This window comes from Microtus ochrogaster, unplaced genomic scaffold, assembly GCF_000317375.1.
Source record: "Microtus ochrogaster isolate Prairie Vole_2 unplaced genomic scaffold, MicOch1.0 UNK77, whole genome shotgun sequence".
Lineage (NCBI taxonomy): Eukaryota > Metazoa > Chordata > Mammalia > Rodentia > Cricetidae > Microtus > Microtus ochrogaster.
In genome coordinates, this window is record NW_004949175.1 from 376,161 (window position 1) to 387,717 (window position 11,557).

Genomic DNA, 11,557 nt, shown 5'->3' on the forward strand with positions numbered 1-11,557 from the left:
CAGAGGCAGGCGGATCTCTGTGAGTTCGAGACCAGCCTGGTCTACAGAGCTAGTTCCAGGACAGGCTCCAAAGCCGCAGAGAAACCCTGTCTCGAAAAACAAAAAAACAAACAAAAAAAAAGTAGAATAATTTGGAGCGAGGGGCTGTTTTTTATGTATTTTAAGTGTGGGCTTTTGTTTTCTCTGAATTTGAGTTGTTCAACTTGTTTGTGTTGCTTTGTTAGTAGAATCTGTTTAGAAAGCTCATTCATTTTGCTCTTGTGTGTTCTGTTTTCAGAGCAGTGGAAAGAGCTCAGTGCTGGAGAGCCTCGTGGGGAGAGACCTTCTTCCCAGAGGGACTGGTGTGGTCACTCGGAGACCTCTCATTCTGCAGCTGGTCCACGTCTCACCAGAAGATAAACGAAAAACAACTGGAGAAGAAAATGGTAAATTTCAGAACTGGAGTAAGAATTGTTTTAAAATGTTATTCTGTTTTTGTCTATTTTTAAGATAACAAATTTCAAGTAAAAAGTTGGCTAGTAAATTGGAAATAGTGGCTATAGCAAAATCAGAAATCTTGTGGAGTGCTTTTAATCTTTCATATAAAACAATTTTTATTGATTGGAAATGCTGAACAGTTTTTGGTAATAGTCCCTTTTGAATAATTCAGCTTAGTAAACTGTCTTTAAATAGAAATCAGTTACTTAAAGTAAAAAAAGTTCCTATTTTACTTGCCATTTTTTGGGCTCATCATGTGCTCACTAATTTTGATTATACTTTCCATTAGTCCTAAGAGAAGGGCTATCTATTACTTATAGGAAAATTTCTTGGTTTTGTGAGACAGGATAGTCTAAATTATCTTCAGAATTTAAGGATGACTTCAAACTTGAGATCCTCTCTCCTCCTGCATCTACTAAGTACCTGCATTACAGATGTGCTGTCATGTCCAACTGTAAGAAGAGATTAAACGTTTAAAGTATTACTAATTTGTATTCTTCTTAAATAGTAAGGTTCCCCTCTATAGCATGTACTACTTGTACTTTTCTTTTTGTTTTATTTTGTTTTTTTGAGACAGGGTTTCTCTGTGTAGCCCTGGCTGTCCTAGAAATCCCTCTGTAGACAAGGCTGGCCTCGAACTCACAGAGATCCACCTGCCTCTGCCTCCTCAGTGCTGGCATGAAAAGTGTGTGTCACCACTGTCTGGCCTGATGGGTTTTTTTGTTTTTTGTTTTTAAATAGAGTATATGAATAGTAAGACCGGAGTATGAATATTGTCATGATTGTATATAGCTGGATCTTTTAAAATTAAGGTATTTTAAGAAATGTTCTCTGTTAAGAAATTTTAAATTGTTTATGGTACATATATGCATCATATTAATCATATTAGTGAGATTTGAAATGGTTGAAAATAGTACACCCAGTGATTCTTTTTAGGTCAGGGTCTGACATAGACTTGTGTCCTCACATTGTGGATGTGCTCTGCCTGCTCACGGTGTTTGTGCAGAGCACCAGCTGGAGAGACTTATCCTCAGTGCAGTCTCATTGTTTATCTTCTGCCCCGAGGTGGGTGCTACGTGACTTCTGGTTTTCTCCCCTTCGTTTGTCATAGAAGACATTGTAGTTAGTGATGACTCTAATTTTATTAAAGTAGGGGAGAAACCTGTCTTGAGCATCTACTATGACTTGAAAACAGGGACTCCAAAATAACTGAAGAAAGTTAATGAGCTTATAGATATTAGTAAGTATATTTTATAGTTGACTGTCAGCTAAATAGGAAACTTTTTAATTGCTAGGTATCTTGGGTTTTTTTTTTTTTTAAATTTTCAAGACAGGGTTTCTCCGTAGCTTTTTTGGTTCCAGTCCTGGAACTAGCTCTTATAGACCAGGATGGCCTTGAACTCACAGAGATCCGCCTGCCTCTGCCTCCCGAGTGCTGGGATTAAAGGCGTGCGCCACCACCACCCGGCTTAGGTATCTTCTTGATATACTAGTATTTATTTTTTATTTCATTGTTTATTATTGAAGTTTTTTTGTTTTATTTATTTTACTTTGAGACAGTCTTGCTACATAGCCCTTACTGACTTCTAATTTACTGTGTAACCAGGTGGCTTATTTGCAGTTTCCTCTCAATACAGACATGCACGACTATGCCCAGGTTATTTTAAGTTTGAACCTTGAGTTTAATCATTCTTGACGAACCTGTGGCTTAGCCTCAAATATCTAGAATAAAATTTTCTGAATTTTATCCTTACCAATTCCATCAAACACATTACCTAATACCTTAAACCAAGACTTTCAGGAAGCATATGACTCTAGGTCACCTTTTTTTCCCTCAGCCATTTTGAAAGGGCAGTTTGTCAATCAGAGACCATTTGTAGACGTCATGTTTTCTCAAATCAAGTTAGCCATGTTAGTTCCTTGGTGTCATTTTGCTTATGTGTCCAGCATGTTTTGTTGATGTGTGGGCAGGCCAGTAAAACTGTACTTTTTTATCTGCAAATCTATTACTCCTGAGCTTAGACCCTGTTACATATGTGCATTTCCTTATATATAAAGAAAAATATAGACTGTGTTCTACCCTTCCTTGAAGTGATAGCTACTTTAGAGTATAAAATAAATATGAATTTGAGTATTGAATTTCATTCTTATTCTACCATAATTCTTGGCTTTTTTTTTTAAAAAAAAAAAGCTCTTTTTAACCATTATTTCTATTTCTGAGTGAATATGTGTGTAGGTGTGGTATGTGTTTGTTCTTGCAAGTGTGCCCCAGTCATTGGACAACTGGGGGGAATTGGTTATCTCCGTCCACCAAGTGGGTCCTGGGGATTAAACTCTGGAAATTAGGCTTGCCAGAGAGGCCTTTACCTCCTGAGCCACCTTGCTGGCTATTCTTACCTTCTTATCAATGCCACTTTCTCCTTTGGAAAAGCAATCTAGGCTTACCAAATCATTCTGGCCTTGTGGAAATTAAGAGCCAGGGGAACAGATCAACATACAGTTTGGTTTTAAAAAACATGAACAGTGAGAGAAAATAGTTGTGAAGAAAAGGGGGAAAAAGCCCTCAAAAAGATAAAAACAAACCCAAGACTTTTTTGTATATGGTTCTTTTTTTATTTTATTTTACAAACCTGCTTTTATTTACTTTTTATTAGTTTAAAGTCATGAAAGGTACAGCCTCACAGATTCTGTGTCCAGTGGACTTTACAGGAAGGTTGCTTCAGAATTAGGCATGAACCGTGCCACTGTTGCCATGGGCCCGAGTTCCCAAGATTACTCTTCTTCTGTTCAGGTTCCCTCCAGATGTCAGTGCTGTTTTAGCTCTGCACATACAAACACATCTCTTACATTAAAAAATTCCCTTTCATACTAGGTATAAAAGCTATAAAAACTTCTTGAGGTTTTATACATAAGAGAGCCCCAGTTATCAATAAGGTGTTAAGAGCAGAGTATTGTAAGATGAAACAGTACTTTTAACCTGAGGTCTATAAAAACTGGCTAAAATACTTTGTATTTAATGAATATAATTAGCAGGAAGTGCGAGAATTGTGACAGTAGATCCTGCTGGATTGAGTTCATAAATTTAAAGACTTAATGTTTTGTGGTGTTTGCCAAACGCAAAGAAAATACCCTCAGAAACAGTCATTTTTAGCAAATAGGCTAATTGCATTATTTACTAATTTTGAAGGGTTTAGAGGATGTGCTTTTCATATCTCCTGCACTCTTTTAAACCAGACACTTTATCTTTTCCCGCAGTAGGCTTTTAAATAGCTCAGGCAAACTTTTTGAGAGTAAAATAATTTTAATACATTTAGAATTAGCAACAATAACATAATTATAATGAAAATTTGTTTACTAAAATCCTTAAAAAAATCAAAGCATTACCTACACTATGCTTTGCTTATAGTACATAAAAATATATTTGTTCCTACAATTCTATTAAGTTTTGAATAATTAAATCCTTATGTGCATTTGAAATGTAATCATGTTTCTACACATTTAAGTGTTTTAGAAATTAAAGTTTTAGGGATAAGCACTAAAATTACTTTGTGCTATTTCTCTTTAACTACAGACCCTGCTACATGGAAAAACTCAAGACACCTTTCTAAAGGTTTATCCATTTGTTCTTAGCCCTTCTTTCTAGAATGCGTGCATGTGTGCTTATGTACCCTTCCAGGCTGTGCGCATCTGTTTTCCTTCCATTTTATTTGCCTGTCCACATTGACTGCAGGTTTTAGAGGTTCTTAGTGTTTTGGCATTGCATTAACATGCAGGCTTTTTTGGTAGTGAATTTACCTTAATTTTTACAAAAACATAATCGTGAAGACAGTGAAACTTTTGTATGGCTAATTAAATTAAAAATAGCCCTGTGGTATGTGATACTGCCTCTGTGAGTTCTATGACCTCCATTAGTCTGCTCCTTCAAAGAGCCTTCTTGGAAGAAGGTCCTAAGCTTCAAGTAGGATCTGGTTTTATGTTTAGTCCAACAAAGATCTAAATAAATGTTTATGAGGATATCTTATTTCAGGTGACTCATATGCATTAAATATTTTAAATCATTAAGCTATTTTAAGCTTCTGAATTTGGTGGGAGTAGAATTGCTGTGCTTGGGTAAGCTGTCAAGAGGAGTAGATTGACTAGAAACTAGCAGGATGCTGAGTCCTTACAGTACATATGTATTTCTGTTTTTATTCATATCATTCATTGGCCTTGAGAGCAATCACCTTGACAGTGTGCACTGCAAGCTGCTAATGCCCTGTCACTGAGAGCTTAATATATAGCCAACAGAAAACCAAATAAAAGACAAAGATTTTTTTTAATGGGAAAATTAGCTTATTTCATTCTTATGTTGCATGCATATTTTAAACTTTAATGTTATATACACATTTGTTATATATGATTTGCTTTTGCATTATTCTTTGGGATTCTTAATTTTTCTTCCTATAGTTCTTCAAATTTTTTGTTGGATAAACTGCTTTCATGTATAAAATTGTTGAAAGAAATGATCAGTTATCCTAATCGCAAACCAATAGGAAATAAACAGTTTGTAAGAACTAGATTTCAGATGCTGGGAGGACTTGCAGGCAACTCTACTTGAAGTTAGGCCTGCCTTTGTAGTCTATGCTGGGCTTTAAAAAATGCGAATATGTATTTATCAGTCTTAAAATTGAGACAATTGGTATTTTGTTGTTAGTGAAAAGCAGTTCATTGTGTTAGCTTTTAATTCCTAACAATAAAACCCAATTTCCAGTCTCTAAGAAATGAATTTTTCTTTCTCTAGGAGTTGAAGCAGAAGAATGGGGTAAATTTCTTCACACCAAAAACAAGGTAATCACTCAAGAATATAAAGAAATAACATATAGAAAGTAACATTTTTGTAGGATAGTAGGGAATATAGTTTCTTACTGGTGATGTTTTTCTTGAAATAAAACCAAATTTGTTTACTTTGTAAACTTTAAAATAAAATTTGTCAGTAACATTTCTAGCCTCAGTTTAATATGACTTGATCCATTCCAATTCGGAGATTTTTAAGGACTGTAAGATCAGGCAACTTTGAAACAAATCTTAGAAAAATGTATATATACATGAGAAATTGTGAACTAGTCTTCTGAAGTAGATCCATATATATTCTTTAAATCTGGCCTCCACCCCTTAAGAACTGATCTTATTTAGAATATGATTCTTTTTGTTTCAACAATTTTTAGCTTTACACAGATTTTGATGAAATTCGACAAGAAATTGAAAATGAAACCGAAAGAATTTCAGGGAATAATAAGGTAGGCACTGTTTAAGACCTGGAAGACTTAAACAAAAGTAAATATATTGCTGAACATCTTCTGTATATAATATATAAGCACATTGCAAAGTCTTAATCTCCTTCCCTCCACAGTAGTGATGTTGAATATGGGGCCTACTACATGCTAGGTAAGCGTTCTACCACTGAGCTGTATCCTAAAGCCTTTTTTTCCTTCTGAGACAGTGTCGCACTACATTACTCACCTAGGCTAGTCTTGAACTTGGGATCCACCTGTTTCATCTTTCTAAGTAACTGGGAATTAAAAATCAGTGTGTTACCAGACTTTGTTTATAATTCATAATCTTTCTTTAAAAACAAAATACTTTACAAACATATAAAAAAAACTTAGCTGAATAATTATCTTTGTGTAAGTTGTGGTGGTTTATATCCGAATTCCCAGCATTGGGGAGTTAGAGGCAGGAGGAGCTAGCTATACAGAGAAATAGTTTCACAAACACCAAGAACTAGGGACATAGCTCATTGATAGGCCATTTGTTTGGGGGAGGTCCTGGGTTAGATCTCCAGCAGCACACACTGCCGTAGTTTCTTTTCTATTGTTGTGATGAATACCCCAACAAAGGCAACGTAAGGGAGAAGGTTTATTTAGCAGTTCCCAGATACAGTCCATCGTGACAGGGATGTCACAACAGCAAAAGCTTTTGAAGCAGCTGGTCACATTATGTTCAGAGTCGGAAAAGAACATTGAGTGCATGGGTACATACTAATTTTTAATTGTCTTTTTCCACTTATATAGCTGAGGTACCACTCACAATTCAGATGAGTCTTTCCAATTCAAGAGTGATAAAGACAGTCTTCTACAGGCATGCCCTTTTCCCAGGTGATTCTAGTTTCTGTCAAGTTGACAGTTAACACAGTTTATCAGACACATGTATGCATACACTTATACACCTTAAAACTTCCATACATGTAAAATATTTATATTGTGTGATCTTAATTACATAGTACTTGATTACAGTAAAATATTTACTTTCTAAGAATGTGAGAATTTTAAATCAAGTATTCTAAGATACCTTTAATGTCACAATCGCTCTCCTTTAAATCATTTTTGTACCCTGTATTGTGAATCCTTTTGTTTATATTGCTGTTCTGTGTAATCTGGAGGAACTTTAAATCTCACAAGTGGTCCTGAGCCATTAGTAATATCCAGTATATATTTGTTGCCAGGTCCTGTGACAACAGAAGTCATTTCCTGACAGAAATGCATTTTTGCAGCTGCTTTTTGACCTGTTGAAAATATTTGCCTCTTTTCAGTGACTGTTTTGCTCACTGTCAGACGCTAAGCTAGTACCTTGAAGTCACTACTGTTGCCACCACACTTTCTAAATTCCCTACACCAGGTTGAGCCTGGATTATGACAATAGTATAGCTCGATGGGACTAGATTATGTCAGGGATAGCTTTTTGTCTCGGGGGTCTGAAAATTGAGGTACTTTTGCCTGAGCAGACTCTGACTATGTGTGTACACTTTTGCCACTTGATGTTCGGATATCTGAGATCAAATTCATGGGCATAACTTCTTACCTGTTCCTCTCTCAGCTCAGCACCATCAGCTCAGGGACATCATTTTGGATAAATGAAATGCACTGTTCTTCTGTTAAGCGTGTCTTTTAAAAGATGGCCTATGCATATAGAAAAGGAAGTGAAGTCATTTAGGGAGAAGAAATTTTATATATTAATGGTATGGGGTTGGATAGGATTATAATCCTTGTTTTTATGATTGGCTGCCTTCTCATTCATGTTTCATTATGCTTCTATTACTGAAAAAATTTTAGGAACCATAGTTTAATAAATATTTTAAAGCATCTAAGGTCTATGTACTTGAATGTAGTTTACTTTAGCATTTCATTAATTGAAATTCAATTCTGATTGTAATATATTTGAAACTCATTTTTAGGGAGTAAGCCCTGAGCCAATCCATCTTAAGGTTTTCTCACCCAACGTTGTCAATCTGACACTTGTGGATTTACCAGGAATGACCAAGGTAAGGAATATCAGTTGCTCATGTTTTCGTTTAAAGAAAAGTGTTTTGTTTTCTTTTTAACATTAACCTAATCTGAAAATAATGAGTTGATTTTGCAGTTATTAATATCAGAAAGCCCTCATTTTTCCTTAAAATGCTTTCTTTACCTTGGCTCCAGTATATCATAGTCTAGAATCCCATCTACAGTCTCTCTGACCACCCCTTTTTCCTCTTTCTTGCTGGTTTCTTTCTGTCCCACCATAGTCTGAACAGCTCTTTTCTTAGATTTCTTGTGCTCTTTAGGTACACAAAACAATCTAATTAGATTGATAGTATATAGCTTTAAGTGCATGAGTTTGAATATTTTGGCATTCAGATTATTTCCAGGTACATGTCCATCTAAGCACTTGGCAATTACATTGTACTGATTGGTCAGCCAAAACCTTACAGTCGTCCTTAAGTTTTCTTTACCTTTTTTTAAATCTCTCTTTCAGCAAATCTCTGGGCATTCTTTATTTTTAAACTATATCCAGAATTCTATTACCTCTTTGCATATTCATAGCAGAGGTAGCCATTGTTATTTCACTTGGATTAGCATAAATTACAAGGCATATAATAGGTCTCGCTTGTTTATTTTTATGTGCATTATAGTGTTTTACCTATATGTGTATCTGTGTGAGGGGGTCAGATCCCCTGGAGATGGAGTTACAGACAGTTGAGAGCTGCCATATGAGTGCAAGTAATTGAACCTAGATCCTCTGGAAAAGCAGTGCCCTTTACTGAGTCATCTGTCCAGCCCCTGTTCTTATCTTTTAAGTAATCACAGTATTCTATTAAAGTGAAAATTAGATTGTGTCATTTTTTGACTTAAAATCTCTTCAGAGACTTCCTGGTTCTCTCTACTGAGAGTACTGAGAGTACAAGCTTAAGTTCCTGGAAATATGTACTCCTGTGTTATTCTCTTACTCTATTAGTTTACTTCTCCATCTCAGGGTGGCCTTTAGTGGTCTGTCTACTGAGGCTGACCTTGAATTCCTTATCTTCCTACTCCCAGATGCTGGGACTGCAGGCCCCATACTAGGTTTCTCTATTTTTCTTCTCTAGTTGCTTTTGTTCTGGGTTTCTGCTCTTACTATTCACTCAGTATGGAATGTTCTTTCCCCAGATATCTATATGTACTTCTCTTTACCTTTAGTTTCTGCGTAGTCATCTAAATTTTATTATCTAATTGAGGTAGCCCTGATTATTCTGTTTTAAAACATCATTTAAAGCAAGAATTTAGAAGCATCACTCCCCAGCCTGTGTTCTTGATTGCCCCATCTACCTCTTGGGCCAAATTGTTGTGTCTGTTTAGTATTTGCCTCTTATTACTAAGACAGATGCTCTAGGAAAGCAGGAACTTGAATATCTTTATTTTATTGCTATCACTTAACCCAATATGTAGAAGAGTGCCAGATGCTGTCACCATACACGGAATGAATAAATGGATTCACCTGACAAATAGTGAGTGAATGAATGAATGAATGAATGAATGATCATCTGTATGCAGTTGATACTCAGTAGTCCTTGACATATGATTTATGAAGTAGTTAATTTTTTATATTTGGAAGAGTTACATTTTGAGGCTTTGCACATTACGAGATTCCCAGGTACCGCTATAGCATATTATTAATTTATTTTAGCTATTTATACGTACAGAAACACTTGTGTTCTGTGAATTAAATTTGTGGAAATAGCTGAGTTGATTTTGATTATTGCTCATCTTCGTTTGGTTTAGGTACCTGTAGGTGATCAGCCAAAGGATATTGAGCTTCAGATCAGAGAGCTCATTCTTCGGTTCATCAGTAATCCCAATTCCATCATCCTCGCTGTCACTGCTGCAAATACAGATATGGCAACATCAGAGGCACTCAAGATTTCCAGAGAGGTAGATCCAGATGGTAAGGACGGAGGTTTTGTTTAATGAATGTTTGACTTACCATGGTAAATCTTTCCTCAGCAAAGAATATTATTGAAAAGAATTTCTCCAGTTAATACAGATCTTAAAATGCTTTTTATTTTTCCCATAATTTTAAACAGCCATTAGAACAGAAAACAGTTACTTGATTGCTGTAAAGGGTAGGCAAAAATACTTCCTATAAGGTCTATATTTTTAGTACCTATCCAATAATTTTAACATTAAATTAGTTTGTAAAATGTTTTTTTATTTGTGAAAATGAAATTTCAGGTTTTGATTACCCAACATTTAAGAATACATAACTTGTCAGGTAATGGTGGCATATACCTTTAATCCCAGCACTTGGGAGGCAGAGATCTCTGAGTTTGAGGCCAGCCTGGTCTACTGAGCAAGTTCCAGGACAGGCTCCAAAGCTACAGAGAAACCCTGTCTTGATTTAAAAAAAAAAAAAAAAAAAAGAATATGTAAGTCATAATTGTATAGATTATTATGATACAAGAAATAACTATAGAATCTCCTTTCTGTAGATAAAAGCACAAGACAGACTTAGTCTAGAGGGGTCCCTGAAGGTATCTCTTTTTATAAGGTACTCTTTACCCGGATTGTAACTCAGTGATACTTAGGATAACAGAGGCTTCTCTCAGTCTATATCAAATGCTAGCTTTGTAGTGAGTGGATAATTGGCCCATAAGGAAACCATTTTTTCACCTAAATGTTTGAAGATCAACATCTGTGTTACAGTTTTTCCCCTGCTTTGAAAAAAATAATTTTAAATAAAAATTAAACAACTGTTAATTAAAGTTTTCATAAATAGGTATGGTGGTGCATACCTGAAATCCCAGCACTTGGGAGTAAGTGTAAGAAAGGGTCATTGTCAGCTACGGTGATCTACATAAGGCCCTGTCCCTAAATAAATACAGTAATAAAATAATCAAGCAATAAGATGGACATATATTTAATCTAGTAATCTTTTTTTTCTTGGAGGCAATGCCTTACTGTGTAGGCCTGGCTGACCTGGAACTTGTTAGATGATCTAAATTGGCAATACATTACAAAGAAATAATGTAATATTAATATGTATATTAGTATCCTACAATAGTATATATTACTATCAAATACATTTATTGGTATCAAAATTTAGAAGTGGTGCTAGAGAGATGACTCAGTTGGAAAAAGTGTTTGAAATGCAAGAATGAAGACCCAAGTACAAATCCCTAGAAGCCAGGCACATCGAAACACCTTAGTAACCCAGTGCTGGGGTAAAAGGAAGGAGGACAGACCCCAGAGCTTACTCTTCTGCCACTTTAGCCAGTTGGTGAGTTCCAACATCAATGAGAGACCCTGTCTCAAAGAATAGGATGGAAGGCAATTGAAGAAGATGTCCCATGTATGGACTCCACATAAATACACATGCATATATGCACATACACACAAAAGCAGTTAGGTGCAATTTAGAAGCAACTTCTTAATGGGGATAACACAATGTGTGATGACAGTAAGTGGTGATTTTGTAGGTTTGTAGCAAAAAAGAATTTTTTTAAAAAAAAAAAAAGTATTTTATTTTTATTTATGTTCATTGGTGTGAGGGTCAGATGCCCTGGAACTGGAGTTACAGACAGTTGTGAGCTGCCATGTGGATACTGGGAATTAAACTCAGGTCCTCTAGAAGAGCAGCCAGTGCTCTTAACCGCTGAGCCATCTCTCCAGCCCAAAGAAAATGTTATAACTGAAAACTGCCTATTCAAAGTTGCACCTGGCCGGGCGGTGGTGGCGCACGCCTTTAATCCCAGCACTCGGGAGGCAGAGGCAGGTGGATCTCTGTGAGTTTGAGACCAGCCTGGTCTACA

General features: G+C 35.9%; 1 protein-coding gene across 14 annotated transcripts in view; it reads left to right on the forward strand.

Annotated features, from left to right (window-relative positions):
- Dnm1l (dynamin 1 like) overlaps nucleotides 1-11,557 on the forward strand; it is a 45,748-nt gene that overhangs the window by 15,565 nt on the left and 18,626 nt on the right. For 4 of the 14 annotated variants that reach the window (XM_026777629.1, XM_026777622.1, XM_026777623.1 and 1 more), the window contains exons 2-7: nucleotides 278-443; nucleotides 4,049-4,087; nucleotides 5,258-5,304; nucleotides 5,682-5,753; nucleotides 7,688-7,774; nucleotides 9,531-9,693. In XM_026777629.1, the coding sequence (XP_026633430.1) occupies nucleotides 278-443; nucleotides 4,049-4,087; nucleotides 5,258-5,304; nucleotides 5,682-5,753; nucleotides 7,688-7,774; nucleotides 9,531-9,693 (574 nt within the window). The remainder of the gene's footprint in view (nucleotides 1-277; nucleotides 444-4,048; nucleotides 4,088-5,257; nucleotides 5,305-5,681; nucleotides 5,754-7,687; nucleotides 7,775-9,530; nucleotides 9,694-11,557) is intronic. The other 10 variants (XM_005370367.2, XM_005370366.2, XM_026777625.1 and 7 more) reach the window with 3 other exon arrangements.